We start from the raw sequence: 19645 nt of genomic DNA on the forward strand, positions 1-19645 counted from the left end.
AGTTTCTCCACTTTCCTAGCTTCAAAAATTGAACCCCAGCAATCAAGAGAACATCAATTAATGAGCCAGGACTATGTGTCTGTAAGTCCTACATGAAGGGTATTAGGTAATTTATGGGAAAAACTACTCACTTTTTTCTTCTTCATGCTCTCAAAGATCTACCCCACCATGGGTGTTTATAAGACCAGATTTCTTTTTCTTCCTCCCCAGAAGTATAGCTGACCCACCCTGGTACAGCTTCTCAGCTCTGATTGCTACATTCTTCCTTCTGGACGCGGCCGCATGTCATTACTGTCTTGAATTACATGATCCTTTAGCAGGTTCGACAGACAACAACACTGAGGAGTTTACCTTCAGCACTTCCCTACTTGCCCCTCTCACATTTCTCCTGCTACTCTTACTCATAGTCCTTCCTAACCCGTTTCATTAAGGACCTTCAAAGAGTTGCATCTTGACTCCAAAATATTTCTTTCAGTGGAGGTTACTGCCCACCCCCATTGAGCCTTTAGCCAAGCCAGACGACTGCTTAGCCTGCTGTCCTGGGCTGGGGGTGGGGGCTGGGGGGTCTTTCCATGTAATGTTTACTCTGGGGCCATGGTCTGAAGATGACCAGGCAGAGACCTTGCTCCTGAGGACCCCATGTCTGCTGGAAGAGTCCTCCCCCTGGGGAGGTTATCCAGGGTGGTTTATTTTCAAGAATTCTAACAGAGTGTTCTCAGACTTCCTGCAACAGAATTAGTAAGTTGCTTTTTTAAATGCATATCCCACCCAGACCTACTAAATTAGCTTTTCCAGTGGATAAGACCCTAGGAGTTGGCCTTTTCTATTTGATTCTTTCGTACCTTCAATTGCAACAAGGAGCTAATACCAAAAGCTTGAACCAATCTCTTCATCAAAGCATGGGGATAAGAGGGGTGTTTGGAGTACCCTGGTATACCGTCTGGACCTGTAAGGGCTCTGCCTGGTTCAGATAAGAGAAATGCGTCAGAAAGGCCTTTACACCTGAGAGTCCTGACATTAGCACAGTCTCTCACCACCAACCCCAGAGATCAAGTTCCATAGTCACCCTCTTCAGCCATCCTGCTGCTGCTGCTAAGTCGCTTCAGTCATGTCCAACTCTGCGACCCCATAGACAGCAGCCCACCAGGCTCCCCCATCCCTGGGATTCTCCAGGCAAGAACACTGGAGTGGGTTGCCATTTCCTTCTCCAATGCATGAAAGTGAAAGTGAAGTCACTCAGTCGTGTCCGACTCCTAGCGACCCCATGGACTGCAGCTTACCAGGCTCCTCCGTCCATGGGATTTTCCAGGCAAGAGTACTGGAGTGGGTTGCCATTGCCTTCTCCCTTCAGCCATCCTAGCTCTTGATAAAACAGTTTTCCTGGATCCCAAGTGGGTCTACAAGTTGTCCTGGCCCTCAGTCCCAATATAAGTTGCAAAGATGAGTTCTGGGCTTCTGTCCCACGACCCTAGGTAGTAACACAGACTCCCAGGATCCTATTGGCTGCCCCCAATTTGAGGGCCAAAGGAGAAAAATGAGTAAGGAGCTCATTCTTTGAACCATGCTCATTGGTTTCCTTCAAAGAGGGGAAAGGGGGGATGTGGAAACTTGCTACTTTCTACTCAGCTTTGCTATGAACCTAAAACTGCTCTTTTAAAGTCTACTTAAATATATATATATATACATATATATTCACATAAAATATATATTCACAGAGGAGATGCCAGCTTCTGGAAATGAGAAAGGGAGAGTACAATAGGAAATCTGATCTATCCGCTGTACTGCATGGAAGGTGTAAGTGATGGTCTAGTGAGCCTAGAAATCACACAGGACCTTTAGCATGTAACTAACACCTACTGTGCGCTGGCCACTTGCATACACTTTTACCATTTTATCCTCAACATGATCTTGGCATCGTCATGCCTTGTTTCATAGCCCAGGGACCTAAGGTTCAGAGTCCATGATTTCCCCGGGGCCGCCTAGCAGAGGAATAAGGAGCAGAGCCAGGGTCACACTCAAGTCCTCTGACCCCAGGCCCCTGACTCCCCTCTTACAACTGCTGCCTCTCGTTTACTCGTACTTTTATCTCATAGGCAAGGGAGCTTTGAAAGGGTTAAGTGCTGGCCCAACCTAAAAATAGCTTACATTTATCGAGCACTTAGTTGGCTACACACCGCTAAGCACTTCACACAGATTACCTCTTTGAATGCTCACAACAGCCCTAAGACTGTTATCTCCATTTCACAGATGAGGAAACAGACCTAAGAGAGACTGTTGTTACAAGGCACAGCCAATTGGTGATGAAGCCAAAGTGAGTTGGGGGTCTAGCTCCAGGAATTGGAGGTCTGGCTCCAGGGTGCAGACTTTGCCTTCCACTTCCATAGGGCAGGTGGGTGGGGTGGAAAGGAGAGGATGGGGCCCCTTCCTGTGGACTCAGACACCCTTGGATGAACTGGAGATCAGGAGCTGAGATGTCGCCCAGTCCTCCCCCCAGAAGCCAGAGTTCCCATGTGAATGGTCTGAGCAGGGAGGGGCTGTTTGAAGCTCAAGTGCTCCTCTCCCTCCCCAGTGCTGTGTGAGAGGTGTCGTCTCTCTCCCAAGATAACAGGGCCACTGGGCCCTCCTCCTGCAGCTATTCCGGGCTGTGATCTGCTTCCCCTCTTCCTCTAGCCCCCGCTTCATCCCTCATGGGAGTCAGTGGGTGAGAACAGGACAGCCCAGTTACATGACCCTGGGGAGGCCAGGCTGGAGAGCAGGTGCTCAGCCCCTCCCTCACCATCATCAGTGAAAATCTTCCCCTGGAGCCCAGCCTCTGGGTGGCCCAGCATGGAGGCAGCCACAGCTCCGGAGGCAGCCTTGAGACCCACACTGAAGGTGAAAGAAGCCAGCCCAGCAGATGCTGATGGACCTCAGGCTTCACCCCGGCGGGGGACCGGCAGCCCCCTTTCCCAGCTCCTGCCCCCCATAGAAGGTGACTGGTGGGGAGGGGGTAGGCCGGGCAATGGGTGTTGTCCGTGGGTTTTGCAGAGCTAAATGCTTTCATGGGATGGGGACTTAGGATGGAGGAACATCCACAGGAACCCCCACCCCCTCTTTGATGGACTCTTGCTGCTCAACTGCCTCTGCTGGGTTTTTGCTTTTTACCTGAGAAGCCAGTGAATGGTGTTTGTGATACGCTACAGTAACTAATACTGATAGGCTTATATTTTTACCTTTAAAATGTGTCAGTCACAGGGACTAGGAAGACCTGATATATTACTAACATCAGTCAGGGAGGGAAAGAAGGGTGAGATTGTATCCATCTGGACCAGGAGAAGAGGGAAACGAAAAGCTTGGAGCCACGGGGAGGCTGAGTGCTGAACAGATGTGACACTCTGGCCCTCAACAGGGCCAGGAGTCCGAGACCTATCCCAATACCCCCACCGGCTCCCACGGGAAACTCTAGCCTCTCCTAACCCGAGCGCCACAGAACCAGAGACCTTCGAAGAGAAGCATTCTAAGGCTCCTTTTCTGTGGTCTCTGTGAGCCTCTCATCAAAGAGGTGTTTTTTGATCTAAGAGGTGGTGGGTGCCTTGACCAGCCCTGAAATTCCCTGCAGCCCTGCTGCCCACCCCACACCTGGCCCTGGCCCCACAACTGGCCTCTGTAGCTAAGAGACTTCTTAGCTCCCATTGCTGAGTGGCTCCCATTGCTCCTGGCTCAGCCAACCAAGGGAGACTGGTTTTTGCCCTCTCCTGCAAAGAAACACTGAAAAATGTTCCCTGTACAAAGTCCCCACTTGTGGCCCCTTGAAGCCCTAAGTGCAGAGGATGCAAAGACCACAAATGAGACAGCGTGGAATGCCAGGATAGGGAGATGAAGAAAAGACAGGGTCTAGACTCAATTCCCAGGGCCGCCTCCAGCAGCTCCGTGGACCTTGGTGAAGTCAATGGACTTCAGGGCTTCAATTACTCTCTATAAAATGGTGATTATTAGTATCTACCTGATAAGGTAGTTGAAAGGATTGTTGAGATAATCCAAAGTGCTTTTGAAGAGGCCAAATGAAGATGTGAATAGATAATGTATTATTTCCAAGTCAGGAGTAAAGGCTGAGTTCTACCTGCAAACAGGGTTGTGGTGGGAAAGTCCACAGCCTCTATCATCCTATGGAAGACAATGGGTCTTCAGAAGCTGTTTGAATGTCAATGGCCCAGAGCCAACTGAGTTTACCCCCATTAAAAAAGAGATGAAGAGAGCAGAAGTTATTGGAAACATGTTAGGTTGGAATGGTCTTGAGGCAGAAAGCCAGTTTTGTCCCCCAAAAGGCCCAGGGAATAAGCCAGGGTGAGGGAGGGAGAGAGCCAGGACTTCTGACTCCTTGACCACTGGTCTCTACAAAGCCCTGGGAGAGGGTGCTCATCCCCTGATACTTACCCCTCCGGCCACAGGGTGGATGCTGTGGGCTGTCAGCTCCTGACAGCCCCAGCCCATAAGTGAGGCCTGAAGGACCACATTCTTGTGTGTGGTCTCACCCACGGGCATCCCAGAGGCCCCTGACAGTAAAGCCTCCTGGTGACACTGTGCGAAGTGTTTGCATCTGTTACCCATTTGGAAAAAGAGTTCAAATGCTAGCTCTGTCCTGTGACCCTAGGCAAGTCAATCCACCCCTTTGGGCTTCCATCTGTCATCTGTAAATTGAGAGGTAGAATTAAATCAGAATTCTGAACCCTTTGCTGGATATGGATCCCTAGGAAAACCTAATGAAAGCTGTGGGCTCTTGCTTCAAGAAAAATACTCAACAAAGCTCAGGGAGTTCACAGAATTACTGAAGTCTATCCAGAGGTCTTTAAGGGGTGCCATGGTGCTGGCCTGGATGGCCCCCAAGTTCCCTATGAGCGCCAAGGACTTCTCCTTCCTCTTAATGCCTCCTCTTTCTCATAGGGAGTTCTATGGGACCTAGAGAGGCACAAAAGTGAGCATGTGAGCACATGTGAAATAGAACAGGCGTCAAAATATTTGCAACATCAAAATAAACTGCAACTGGCCAACACTGAGCTTTTAGTCAAGAAAGTGCTCTCCATGGCTAAGTAAGTAAGTGGAAGTAGGACGCTGGCACTGGGAAAGCATCCTTTATCACTCTCAGCACACGTGGAGGCACGGTGTCCTGAAGGCCACACTGGGTAGGGGCCAGAGGAGAGCGTTCATGATAGTGAGAGGCCTGCTTCCCTGGTGGCTCAGTGGTAAAGAATCTGCCTGCCTGCCAATGCAGGAGACACGGTCTGATCCCCGGTCAGGGAAGATCCCCCATGCTGTGGAGCAACTAAGCCCATGCCCCACAGCTATTGAGCCTGTGCTCCAAAACCCCGGGGGCTACAACTACTGAGCTCATGAGCCATAACTACTGAAGCCCGTGCGCCCTAGAGCCCGTGCTTAGCAACAAGAGAAGCCACCGCAATGAGAAGGCCAAGCACTGTCAACTACAGAGTAGTCCCCACTCTCTGCAACTAGAGAAAAGTCTCTGCAACAACAAAGACCCAGCACAGCCACAAATAAATAAATACATAAAAATTTAAAATAATAATAATAAGAGGCCACGGGACAGGCTGCATCCTGACACGGAGAAGACGGGACCCTGAGCCCCAGAGGGAGGGCCCGTCTGTAGACCTCAGCTCGATCGCTCCCTGCTGACCCTGGGCCCTCTTTCAGTCTGGGCCGCTCTGTGTCCTCATGCTCAGGAAGCTGCATGCCTAGCCTTGAAGCAACCATCCTCCCTGCCACTCTCCCTTCCTATCCTCTTTCTTCCTTCTACAAATATTTATTTTGTATCTATTATGTGCCAGGCACTGTTAGAAAAATGCACAAAATAGGCAAAAATAATTTCCTTGTAGAGATTACATTCTATGTAAGGAGACAGATAATAAATAAGCAAATAAAATGTATAAATAATGATAAAGTGCTGTGCTGAAAAATAAGACAAAGAAGATAGAAAATGCTGGTATGGGAAGAGTGCTTGCTGGTTTTTGGGTTTTTTTTTTAATAAGTTTGTCTTTTTTTTCCCATTATTTTTTAAAGATCTATTTATTTATTTATTTTATTTTTTGGCTGTGGTGGGTCTTAACTGCTGTCCTTGGGCTTTCTCTAGTTACAGTGAGCCGGGGCTACTCTTCATTGCAGAGCTCAGGCTTCTCATTACATTGGCTTCTCTTGGTGCAGAGCACGGGCTCTGGGGTACACGGGCCTCAGTAGTTGTGGCTTGAGGGCTCTAGAGTACTGGCTGCTCAGTGGTTGTGGCACACAGGCTTAGTTGCTTTGGGGCATGTGGGATCTTTCTGGACCTGGGATTGAGCTCGTGTCCCCTGCATTGTCAGGCAGATTCTTATACACTGCGCCACCAGGAAAGTCCACTTGCGGTTTTTTTTTTTTCCTAATTTTATTTTATTTTTAAACTTTACATAATTGTATTAGTTTTGCCACTTGCGGTTTTTAAACAGGATATTCAGTGAAAGCCTTGTTAATAAGGTGATTTGAGCAGCAACTTGAGACGAGAGACCAGTGCATGCAGATAATTGAGGAGAAGGTTTTCCAAGGCGAGAGAACAGTAAGTGCGAATGCCCTGAGGCAGGACTGCGCCTCATGGACTGGGGTTGCAGTGGCAGAAGCAGAGAGAGGGAGAGAACGTCAGGTTTGGAGTCCTCAAGGTAGCAGGACCATTGTGAATACCGGTTCCAACTATGAGACAGAGGGGCAGCCAGTGTAGGTTTTAAAACTTTTCTGGCTGCTAAGAATAGGCTGTGTTGTTGTTGTTCAGTCGCTAGGTCATGTCCAGTCCTTTGCAACCCCATGCACTGCAGCATACCAGGCTTCCCTGTCCTTCACAATCTCCCAGATAGGCTACAGGCAAGCCTTAGACACTAGCAAGATCATTAATTACAGTGAAGATTTGGGAGAAGGTATGGAAGTTTTAGAAGAGGAGGATGTGCAACAGTCACCCGGGAGAATAGGAGACTGAAGGAATTAGGGAAGTCTGGCAGAAATGCCAGTGTCTATTTAGAGGTAGTGGCCATCCATTTAAATTGCCTTTTTTTTTTTTTTTTTTTTAATGGCTGCAATGGGTCTTTGTTGCTACACACGGGTTTTCTCTAGTTGTGTTGTGAGGGCTTCTCACTGAGGTGGCTTCTCTTGTTGCGGAGCATGGCTCTAGGCATGAGGGTTTCAGTAGTGTGGTGGGTGGGCTCAGTAGTTGCGGCTTGCGCCTTAGTTGCCCTGAAGTATGTGGAATCTTCCCAGATCAGGGATCAAGGCATTGCCCCCTGCTTTGGTGGGCAGATTCTTAACCACTGGGCCACCAGGGAAGTCCTGGCCATCAATTTAAAGTCAGCATGGTTTTGTAATATTTTCCCCAGCCATGCTGGGCTATACGGATGCAGGCACCAAGGGCATGGTAGTTAACTGGGGCTGGGTGTTATTAGGATGTGGAAAGGATTAGGGATTTGAGTGGGTATGCAAGGAGTGAATCTGATGACAACCGTGGAGTCTAAGCTGGGTGAGAAAGAAAATGATAACATTGAGAAGGGTGATGGAGAGTGCAGGGGTGGGAGGATAATGGATCAGAGGTCTCGGTGGGCTGAAGGGTCGCTGCTGGTGAAGCACTAGAGGGAGAGGGTTGGAGGGATGGATAGGTGGTGCTGAGAGTGGGCTGCTTGAAATTCAGATTCTAGAGTGGCTAGACTCCATTCTATTGGCCTAGACAATGACTAAAGGAAGCAAGGGCTGAAGCAGGGGAGGATGAAATCTTTGGAGGAGGGGTAGGCAAGGCTGTGAGGCGGCCCTGCAGGACCTGGAAGGCTGGGTGTTGAGATGTCCAAGAATCTTGACTTCAGCTGTGTTGGAGAGAGTGACACTGAGTCAGTATTACCGTCATCAGCATGAGAAGAGGGTGACAGAGTCTTCTCTTCAGAGAAGTGTAAGATGCATGTTATATCCTGTGGATCAACTAATGTTTCTCTAAGAAATGCTGGTACTTTTTGGGTCCATGGAAATCTTTGGAGTGACTGGAAGCCGTAGCTTGCCTTGTGGATTTGCTCTTTCAGTAACCACTTACTCACACAGGCCTGTGCACACACATGCCCTCATAGTCTTACACTCACACACACTCACGCTCATGTACACTTCACTCTTTCAGTGTGTCCATCTTGTTCCCTCACTCTCCAGACCATAATTAAGCCCATCATTCTGAACTGCACAGTCCTTAGGGAATCACTGAAGGAAAGTCGTTAGCCATGTGAAACCAAATTAAGTGAGGATGTTGACAGTTAATTCCCATGAACAGAGAAGGAAACTTCAGCAGGTTTCAGTAGAATTAGGAGGGATTCTCTTTTTTCTTTTTCTTTTCTTTCTTTTTTGTTTTTTTGGCCGAACTGCATGGCATGTGGGACCCTAGTTCCCTGACCAGGGATCAAACTCATGCCCACTGCATTAGAAGCATGGAGTCCTAGCCACTGGATCACCAGGGAAGTCAGAAGAGATTTTCTATTCAAGAGGAGTCAAGATCTCTGGACTTTAAGTAGCTTCCTTCTCCACTAATTTGGGTTTTTTTCTAATTAATTAATTAATTTGGCTATATCAGGTCTTAGCTGTGGCACGAGGGATCTTTGGTTGCAGCACGCAGACCCTCTAGTTGCGGCTCTTGGGCTCAGTTGCTCTGTGGCATGTGTGATCTTCCCCAACCAGGGGTCAAACCCACGTCCCCTGCATTGCAAGGTGGATTCTTAACTATTGGACTACCAGGGAAGTCCCCTTTCTCCACTAATTTGTAAGACAGTATTCTGTCTGAGGAAAATTCAGTGCTAGGAGCAACACAGCTCAGAAGCCAAGGGCTCTCACGGCACTTTTCAAAATGCCTTTTTCCTTAGACTCGTGAAGGGAGAAAACCACACTGCCACTGTCTCAGAACTGGTCTCAGGAAACCAAGGTTGTGTTTCAGGGTGGTAATCTTTGGTGCACATCCCTCCTGGCATCTGAGGAGGAGAAAGACCTTGGGTAGCAGGAAAAGCCAGGTTTCTCCAAGGTCAGTACAATTAACACCTCGCCTGACTGTGGATGTGTGAAAAGAAAGGCCCCAGATGAGCCCTGCTATTAACATTCTTAGCAAGGGTCAGATTGCTCTCTTTTGCTGGGCAAACCAAATGCTGGGGTGCGCTGGGAAGGGCTTGCTGCAGCCCAGACACCTGGAGCTGTCACACACTCCTCTGCCACCTCCTGCACTTTGTCAGCAGCTTTAGACTAAAGTCCATCCTCTGCCCTCCCTCCCTCTAGAGCTGGGAGATTGCTGAGAGCAGAATCTTCGCCTGCTCGTCCTCAGACCTGGAACATTCTTGTCACTTAAGTTTGTCCCCTCTTGATCCATCCTCTTGTGAGGGAACCCCATTTCATTTTTTTTTCCTCATGTGGACCATTTTAAAAGTCTTTATTGAATTGGTTGCAGTATTGCTTCTGGGTTAGGTTTTTGTTTTCTTTTTTATGTTTTGGGTTTTGGGCCCCAAGGCATGTGAGATCTTAGCTCCCTGAGCAGGGATTGAACTCACACCCTCTGCTTTGGAAGGTGAAGTCTTAACCACTTAACCAGGAAAATCCCAAGGTCCCTCCTAACTCAGAGATTCTATGAGCAGTACAAGGGACATCAGAGCTGGCTTCTCCCTAGGCCTCTGCCCAGCAAGGGTGAGGGGTTCGCTCCCCACCCAGCAGTGGGGAAGCAAGGCCAACAAGATGAGGTTTTGAGCCTCCTTTTCAATTGCCACCCTCTTTTTTCAGAAAACCCTAAAGTCATATCCGCCTGTTCTCAACTCCTTGGTCGCTTGCCAAGATGGCCACAGGAGAGGAACACATCACACAACACTTCTTCTGTTCTTCATGCCCCTCCTCCACCCAAACCGCCAAAGTCGAACAGAGGGCAGCCGAGCGGAGCGGGGTCATTCATCTGCCGGGGCTCTGAGCTGCCCAGTCCTTGCTGAGGCTCCAGGCCCTGAGCCACGTGGGTGGGACAGCACTCAGAACACGGCCCTGCCCCCAGCCTCGCCGTACCACTCAGTCCCTGTGCGTTGGTGCAGAGGGGTGAGGCACAGCCTAAGACAGCACAAGCCAGGTTGAAATGTAAGCCGCTCGGTGAAAAAGGAAACTAGGCAAATAAAATGGACAGCGTGCACCAAACATTTCTGTCTATATTCATCTACAAAGCCCAAGGAACCTCGTGATGGTGATGGGGGTGGAGTGTGGGAGTGAAGTTCCTGGTCTCTGAGCAAGGCCTACAAACTGAGGGGTAGGAAGAGCTTTGTAGAACCTTTGTTTTATTTTCAACTCCACCATTCCAATTCTGCATTATGTAATGTACATTTTAAACAGTTCTATTTGTAAGTAAACATACATGTATTGGGGTGAATGTTAAGGAATGTATTTACAGGGACATGTATGTTATCATAAAGGCTGGAATCTGCTATCAAGCTGCAATCTGCTGGAGAAAGGAGGAGAAAGGGGAGCTCTAGAAGCCTGGAAAACAGAGTAGATTTCAGCCAGGACCCCAAGGGAACCCATCCTCCAACCTTATTCCTGAGCATCTCCTGTCTTCGTCCTGGAAGCCAATAAACATAATTTAATCTCTCTTTCACTGGAACAGCCTGGAAGATCAAGGGGGTGGGGTGAGCAATGGACCTAATCTTTCTGAGATTCTGATTGTACAAAGTGATCTTCCACAGACTGGAAGACACTACACAGGCCCCTGAACAGGGTGGCCTCGAAGAGGAAGGGACCCAGGAACCAGGTCCCCCCACAGTGACGTCAGCGCTGTCCTGGTGGGTTCAGAGTGTTGACTACCCCTGGGTCTGGCCCCAAACTGGGAAGTGGGGCTGATACTTGGGGGCCAGGATTGACACTGAAAGTGGCCTTGATAAAGGGAGTGTTGTTGAGGACAAATGTAGAAAAGGAGTGGAAAGACAAACCACTCAGGCTAGACTGGTCCCTGCACAAACAAAATATCTCAGTTGACGAAAAGTCGGTGGTGGAAAGTTACAGATTAAAAGAGGTAGGAGTCAGGCTCACCCTTCAGTGCTCTTTCTGCCTATACTTTAACACTCTCTCTCGGATCCTTCAGCTGGTTGCTTATCCCTAAATCTCACTGAGACAACGGTGCCGTCTTCTCATTCCCTGAGGGAGGGCTGAGTTAGCTGAGTGTTGCCTGGGTCACCCGCCTATGGAACACAACTCGATGCAGCATCCACATCCTCTAAACTCTCCTCTTCCCACTACAGGAAGCTCACCTCCCCCCTCTTCTCTATCTTTCCATCATTCAGAGCACCCCAAGATCTGGCTACCTCGGGCCCTCAGGCAGACCTACATCAGGAAGGTTGGAGATACCGTGAACCTTCTAATCCCATTCCAGGTGATCATACCAGGCCCACGTTGAGTCCATGACCAGAGCCAGGCCAGGGTTTTGATTTGGAAACAAAAACCAAGAGTTCTGCTAGTGGGGGGCAGCCATCCTGGCCTTGAATGGAGGGTGCATGTTCCCCAAAGTTTGAGGTGGCCCTTTCATCGGCAATCCTGAGGGGGGTTGGGATCAGGTCAGGTCAGGCCAGGCACGCCTAGGGGATGCTGCAAGGCTAATCCACACCCTTCAGTCAGCAGAGATCTGAGAGCTCTCAGCTTGTGGGGCTCTCAAGAGTCTGGCGGGCATCCCAGGTGGCTCAGTGGTAAAGAACCCACATGCCAATGCAGGAGATGCAGGAGACGGGTTCGATTTCTGCATCAGGAAGATTCCCTGGAAGAGAAAATGGCAACCCACTCCAGTATTCTTGCCTGGAAAATCTCGTGGACAGAGGAGTCTGGCAGGCTGCAGGCTATGGGATCACAAAGAGTCAGACATGACTGAGTGACTGAGCACAAGAGTCTGGGCAGCTATTGTTAGTCCCAGCTCCCCTGAGTGTCCATGACCTAGACTCCCAGAGGGTGGGAGATGCAAAGCCCTTTCTCATGACCCTGAGACTGTTGCCTAGAGATGCAAGTCCCCTGGGACAGTTCATCAAGCTCTCACTCAAAGAATTTGCAGCTGTGAGTCAAGTCACCATGTGGACCTGGTGGATCTGACCCTTACTGCAGCTGGGAGGGGCGAGGGGCCTCTCGGGGCCACTCACAGTCATCTCCCTATTTCTCAGGGCAAACCCAAACCTCAAGCCATCTGGACGCGTGATGGCTGTGCCTTGGACACCAGTCGTGTGAGTGTGCGGAATGGGGAGCGGGACTCTATCCTCTTCATCAGAGAGGCCCAGCGTGCTGACTCGGGTCGCTACCAGCTCAGTGTGCAGCTGGGTGGGCTGGAGGCCACCGCCACCATTGACATCCTGGTGATTGGTACTGTGGGGGCAATGGGAGACTGGGTGGTCCTCGGGGCTCCCACTTCAGCCTGAATGGGATCTTCACAGAGAGCTGGGGAAGCGGGACTGTGGGGCGCAGTGGAAGGTGGAGGGACGGCTGGCATAGCAGAAGCCCCTCCTGGAGTGATGTCATGGCATGAGCGGTGTGTCATGCCCACAGTCATGCTTGGCCCTTTCAGAGAGGCCGGGCCCTCCTCAGAGCATCAAGTTGGTGGATGTCTGGGGCTCCAGCGCTACCCTGGAGTGGACTCCTCCCCCAAGACACGGGCAATGCAGCCCTCCTGGGATACACGGTGCAGAAGGCTGACACCAAATCTGGGGTGAGGCCTGGCTGGGAGAGAGGGAGGGAGGAATACAAACCTCTTGGAATGGGGCTCTGGTGACTCCATGCGGTTGGCTGGGGATCAGTGAATTCCCTGAACAGGGGTCTCACTCCCTGTGTGTTGTGGGGAACCTGCAGCTGTGGTTCACTGTGCTGGAGCGCTGTCGCCGCGCCAGCTGCACGGTCCCCAACCTCATCGTCGGCAACTCCTACGCATTTCGAGTCTTTGCTGAGAACCAGTGCGGGCTCAGCGAGAATGCCCCCATCACTGCTGACCTGGCCCACATCCAGAAAGCAGGTAAGGCACCACCAGGACTCAAAGCTGTGAGGAGTTAAGGAGAAAGAGTTGGAGAGGGATGGGGCCCTCAGGCATTTGTTGCTCCCCTCAGCTACTGTTTACAGGACCGAGGGCTTTGCCCAGCGAGATTTCTCTGAAGCCCCAAAGTTCACCCAGCCCCTGGCAGACTGCACTACAGTCATGGGCTACGACACCCAGCTCTTCTGCTGCGTCCGTGCCTCCCCCAAGGTGAGCAGGGAGGTCTGTGCATGGCTGGCCTGTGTTACTTTCTGCCTGCTGAGGAACATTGTAACCAAAACATTTATTCCTGTCACCTTCACAGCATGTTAGGTAGGAACTGTCAGAGCACTGGGGCTCAAGACAGGCCAATGGGGATAATGTTTCCAGTTTGCCTTTTTAATGTTTGTTCCTCATACATGAAGATGATGTCACTTAATGTTGCTGCTGCTGGTGCTAAGTCGCTTCAGTTGTGTCCAACTCTGTGTGACCCCGTGGACTGCAGCCTACCAGGCTCCTCCGTCCATGCGATTTTCCAGGCAAGAGTACTAGAGTGGGTTGCCTTCTCTGGTCATTTAATGACCTGCTAGCAACTGGGCACGAGGTTCCAAGCTGTCTCTCTGGTAGGGGCGATGGAGTTGTGTTGGTATCTTCTTACTCTCCCCCCTCATCTTTATCTTCCAGCCAAAGATCATCTGGCTGAAGAACAAGATGGATATCCAGGGCAACCCCAAGTACAGAGCCCTTACTCACCTGGGAATCTGCTCCCTGGAAATCCGCAAGCCTGGCCCCTTTGATGGCGGCATCTACACCTGCAAGGCGTTAACCTGCAAGGTTAACCCCCTGGGGGAGGCATCCGTGGACTGTCGGGTGGATGTGAAAGGTAAGGGCAGACCTGTCACCTTAGGGTGCAAGCACCTCCTCACTCCTTAGGTGGAAAATCTGAGGGCAGAGACACAAGCCTAGAAGGAGAAGGGCTTGGGTGGCTTCCCCTTCAGGCCTTCTCATCACTGTCGTCATCAGGATGTATCTGAGGAGCCGTCTTTATTATCCACTCTTTCATTTTTCTCCATCGTAATTCTGTAATTTAGGAAGAATCGCTATTTCCGCTTTGCAAAGGAGAGACTTGAAGCACAGGGAGGTGACTGGTCAGTTTACTCTGGATTTCCAGTGTTGGGTAGTTGAGGAGTTGGCACTGTGGCGGAAAGAGGCCAAGACTCCTGGACCTCACCCAGATTGTTTTCATTCAACTGTACAATCTTCTGACTCAATCCCAGAGAGCTGCAGCTCTTTGTTGGTCATTTAGACTTTCATCTCCAGTTGTTGAACAGAAATACTGCATAGTCTCTCTACCTCTTTTCAAGCATTCACTTATTTATCCATTCCTGTCACCTTGCTCAGATCACCATCATTACATTTATTTTTAATTTTATTTTTATTTATTTGGCTGTGCCAGCAGGATCTTCCATCTTCATTGCGGCATGCAGGATCTTTAGTTGTGACATGTGGGATCCAGTTGCCAGACCAGGGATCAAAACCAAGCAGCCTGCATTGGGAGTGTGGAGGCTTAACCACTGGACCACTAGGAAGTCCCCATCATTGCATTTAGAATATTGTTTATAATGATCTATTTACTGATCTGTTTCCCCATAAACTATGAGGACTTTGAGGGCAGAGACCATCTTATTGGCCTTTGTCCCCCAGTGTTTAGCCCAGTTTATGACACACAGTGGGCCCTTTCTAAGTGCATGCAGCGTGAATCAGAGCTGAACAGGCCATTACATGTCCTATTCTTCCCTCTGCATAGATTCCTAATTAGCTCCATAGACTTCTCCCAGACCTGAAAGTATATCCCTTGTTGATGTTCTCAAAGGTGTCCCAGAGATTTCTGAGATGTTAACAATGAGAAATGTCTGAATTCTTGCAGCTCCTAATTGAGGCACCCTAAGCGGAAATGGGTAACTCTGAGGAAGGTAAGGAAAGAGGGACAGGGGGTCTGAGTGGAGGATTTTATGTTTATGGTTAGTGTTGTTGAATCTGGGACAGATATGTATTCCTGACCTTTCAACCACACACTCACTGGCAACCACTTTTTTTAATAGTTTAATGTATTTTAATAGCAAACATAGCCAGAAGGCAGACAACATTACATACATGTACTTGCATGTAGGGCAACTCAGAAAAGTATACTGAATGGATGGAATCTACTGTATAATTAAAATGCTATAAACAGCATTTAGTTGAAGTCAATAAGAAATTTGCTTGTTTTAAAAAATCCAAATGCTGGCATTGTCCAGAAAAATTTAACTGGTTTATTTATTTATTCTCTTTCACTTTTATTTTTTGAATTATGGAAGTATGATAGCACATTTACAGGAGACTTGGAAAATACAGAACAAAGTTACATATAGTTCCACTATGACAGGTTTATTTATTACTGTTATAAAGTTGAACTGCTGAATCTTGTTTACTGAAACATTTTGACTTGCATTAATGCTTTATGGTCCCACATTTATCTTAAAAATTCACACAGAAATGAAAACGGAGAAACTACCAGTACCTGATTTCTGTCCCCCATTTTTCCACTTGCAAACATATACTTAGGTACCTTTTGACTCAATAGAAAAAAAGTAATGTTTAGAACTACCAATAGCAGGAAGAAGAGAATTTCTTTTTTAAAGAATGAAATGTATCCATCACAGTGCATTCTTAAGTAGGTTCTCCACGTTTGTGGTGCTAGCTGGATGTCTTTGGTATAATTGTTACACGTTTGGCAAGAATAACACAAAGGTTGATATTTTCAAAAAGGCCGACCAGATAGGCCTAGTTTGCCTCCTGTGAAGCACAAATAGCTGCACTCTAGAGGCTCAGATCTGTTTTGAGGTCCTGGGCAATTTTCTGCACCAGACGCAGAAAGGGAAATTTGCTCATCTAATGACTTCTGCTGCTGCTGCTGCTGCTAAGTTGCTTCAGTCGCTTCCGACTCTGTGCAACCCCACAGACGGCAGCCCACCAGGCTCCCCGTCCCTGGGATTCTCCTGCTGCTAATGACGCCTAATTTCACGGAGTGCCAACAGTACCAGTCCTGCTAACGGTGAGGTTTCTTTACCCCTCCAGTAGAGGGCGCAGCTTTTGTAGCCAGTTGCTTTACCAGCCATGGATTTGAAGGCAGTCTTGAGTCACCCTATAGAGACTTCCTTAATTATGCCCCCTTCTCCTTGGCTGGAGCTCTTTGAGCTAGAGGTAGTGCTAGCATTTGAGAGAGATGGCAGAGCAGCTGCCACTGTGTACACAATTCTTTTCTTTTAACCACTTTTCTTGTAAGTGAATAAATACTATCATCCATGTGGAGGAAATTTACTATAGACGAGGTCTACTTTTGTCTCAGCCTCCATCTATCTGTACTCCTCAAGCTGATGTTAGGAATTAAACTTAATGGTCTTCTGAAGAAGAGTAATACCATCTACCTAATTATAAGGGGGGGGGATGGGGGGATCTGTGGGAAGGAGTGAACAGGTGCTGTAAGGAAAGGCATCAAGGAAACAGTCAGGAGTGGAGGATGGTGGAGGTCACGGCCTCCACCTCCTCACGGCAGAAAAAGAGAGAAGATGTTCCTGTCAATAAGTGTTTCTACCAGAGTATGTTAAGCATGATGAAAAACAGATTAGTTTGCTTGCTTTTTGCTTTGAAGCATTGGGATTCCTTCCCTTCCAAGAGAAGAAAACCACTGTTATCCTTTTATGTCAATAATAATTGAACATGTGGGTTATGCGGTCCCAAGCAGCACATTATTGACAAAGGGCAACTTAGATTGTCATGTTGAACTTGACAGCTCCTTCAAGACTCTACATCATTCACAGTAGAAATGTTGTGTACAAGCTGATGTGGAAAGGAAGCTCATGAGAAAATTAAAGAGAACTGGTTCCCAACGTCTCCTCTGACTTGCAGCTCCTGGCTGATGAAACCCTCGAGTGAATTCCATCCCAGAAGCCATTTATTTAAGCCTCTCACTGCTCTATAGCAAATGAAAACCCTGAGGGATGCATTAAAATGCAAACTTCTCAGGAGAGCTCTCTCTGCCAGTTGGCTTGCACAGTCAGTTCTCTCGCCATCCCTCAGTTCCCTCTCTGCGTTAAGGTTGAGGTTAATGACATTGTGTTGGTGTTATCCTTGTTACTGTTAGTGGCCCTTTCCCATCTCTCCCAGTCAGTGCCAGCAACGAAGCAGGGTAAATGGAGAATTCAGAGCACAGGATGCAGAGAATGTGAATGGGTTGCCTCAGCAGCCTTGATGCACTCTGGCTGTTGGCTGTTATGGCCACAACATACCCTCTCTTTTCTGTGCCTCCAGGAAGCCTGTGGCGAGACTGTGTTCTTAAGAAGCTCCAGCACAGTGTCTGTTTGGACTAATCTAAATAAAAGTGTGGCTCCTCAGTGCAAAAGTGTCCATCTGTTTGAGGCTTTCTATATAGAAAACCACTGAGAAAATTGCAATCCTTTAGCCAGCCTTATGGAATCTCTGGACCCTCAAGCCTCCTCTTTCTCTTCCTATAGCCATGTTCTCTTCCACAGAGATCCCTAACACTGTCCTTTTCTCTAGACAGTCATGACAACGCTATACAGTATCGGGTGCTCAAAGGGATGTTAAAGATGACCTGCCCTCTTCCTCTCTGCGCTTTCCAGTGTAAGTTGGAAAACTGGATGCAATTCTATCATAGAGAAACAGACAACAGGATACATGAATACACACATAGCTAATTAAAGACAGAGCACTAAAACCTGAGGGCTGGGACACAGTGAAGAAAGTGAAGCAGAGCCTAAATAAGCCCTAGAGAAAGAATAAAGGTGATGTGCTCTTGCTTACATGTTTTCATTTCTATAACAAATAACATACTGAAGGCATTCTGTGGTGGAATCTGCAGAAGATAGCGATAATTCCTCCCATCCTGGTATGGGCATGGTGCTCTTCCCATCCAGAATTGGAGTCTGTTTCTTTCCCCTTTAATCTGGCTGACCAGGTGACCTGTTTTGACTGAAAGAACATAGTGGAGGTGATGCTATGCCAGTTGAGAGGTCTACTAGTTTCTGTTTGTGCTTTTGGAAGTCATTGTGTACGTAACTGACCGGCTTCCCAGCCAATCATGTGCACAATTAAAGAATTGTCATGTTCCCAATTAAAGAATCTCATCATAGACTGCTGAATTATGGGAGGCCCATGAAGGACAACCAAGAATCCCAGCTGACAGCCAGCACCAGCGCCCTAGACATGTGGGGCCACCTTGGAGCCTGCAGCTCTAGACAAATCCAACCTACTCCTTGTGTAAAGACAAGCTGTCCTTGAACAGTCCAGCAAAACATGAGCAGATGAATAGTTGCTGTTGTTTCAAACCACTAAATGTACACATTAATACATGATTGAAACAGCCTTCTATGCATGAAGCTCTGAAGGCTTTATCTCTTTTAATCTTCATTTTACAAATGAGTTGAAGCTTATAAAATGCTCTAAGTTATGCAGCTGGAAAGTAGAAGCTCTAGGATTTGAACCAGGTCTGTTTGACTTAAAGCTTTCCATATTTCTTCTCATCTCTTTCACCCAAGGACCCCCACTGTTTGGGTGGGTCTGGGTTGGAATCATGGGTTTAAGAAAGAAAACATTCCTAGAAGACAGTAAATATAAGGCAAAGTTTTGAGAAAGGAAGGGATCTATTTAGGCCAAGTATAAAGAGCTTTTCTGTTTAGACTAAACACTTACTTTCAGTTGAGACCAAGTATCTATTCTAGCCTTTCTCAACTGCAGTTCTATGAGAATTAAGTTCCAATGTCCCAAGGCATTCCTTGCATGTGATAAATTAACTTCTTCCTATGCATCCAGGATGTCACTAGTTATCTAGCATCCTTGGGACAACTGAGAAAACAGTCACACTAACCATATGTAGGGTCTAATGCACTTGCTGAGAATGTTGGGAGGACCGTTAAGGAGCAGGGGCCAGAGTCCAAAGCCAGCCAGTCCTGTACATAATGACTAAGAGGCTTGCCTGCATCCAAGGAGAACCGTACTGGAATCCTAAATTTTTCATTTATGCATTCAACACCATGCTCGAAGTACCTTCTGAACTAAGGCTTACTGTGTGCCTGGGAGGGAGTATGATTTCTTCATTAATTGATCTCTTCATTACTTATCCAAAATCTTTAATACCTATTCATACATATCATTTTGGGGTTGACCTGAGAGGGTCACATATTTCCCAGATTAGAGGTATTTAATGCTGAGTGAAGAATTCTTGTGCCTGGAATCTACATTTTCTGCTTTCATTGTCATTCTGATGGAAAAGAAAGTAGATCCATTGCTTATTTCTCTACAACAGCTTTCAAAATCATAATTTGGTGATAGAAAATTGGAAATGAGTTTCCTTAGGAGGAATTAACTCCCAACTTTCTAAAACTGTCTCCTTCACTTACCTGAAGGTGGGTGAAGAATTTCCTTACTCAGGCTGCTCCTAGGGGAAAAAGGAAGGCAGTTAATTAACAGCTTCTTTCCCTCTGATCTCCACTTTGCCACAACCTGCCTGGAGAGAAGGAAGCTACTGGCTTTGGTTTTCTTACCTCCAAAGAGTCTGAACCCTGCAAG

At 47.9% G+C, this 19645-nt stretch overlaps 1 protein-coding gene across 1 annotated transcript; it reads left to right on the forward strand.

Moving 5' to 3' along the window:
• Positions 1–104: 104 nt before the first annotated feature.
• Positions 105–17474, forward strand: MYBPHL (myosin binding protein H like). The gene is given in 10 exon segments (XM_019956924.2): positions 105–2971; positions 11322–11410; positions 12183–12378; positions 12581–12654; positions 12656–12721; positions 12862–13021; positions 13113–13249; positions 13703–13901; positions 14946–14991; positions 17369–17474. Coding segments are annotated over 9 exon segments (1077 nt in total). The 5' UTR covers positions 105–2826; the 3' UTR covers positions 14957–14991; positions 17369–17474.
• Positions 17475–19645: the final 2171 nt, after the last annotated feature.

Source organism: Bos indicus, chromosome 3 (genome assembly GCF_029378745.1).
Source record: "Bos indicus isolate NIAB-ARS_2022 breed Sahiwal x Tharparkar chromosome 3, NIAB-ARS_B.indTharparkar_mat_pri_1.0, whole genome shotgun sequence".
Taxonomy (NCBI): domain Eukaryota; kingdom Metazoa; phylum Chordata; class Mammalia; order Artiodactyla; family Bovidae; genus Bos; species Bos indicus.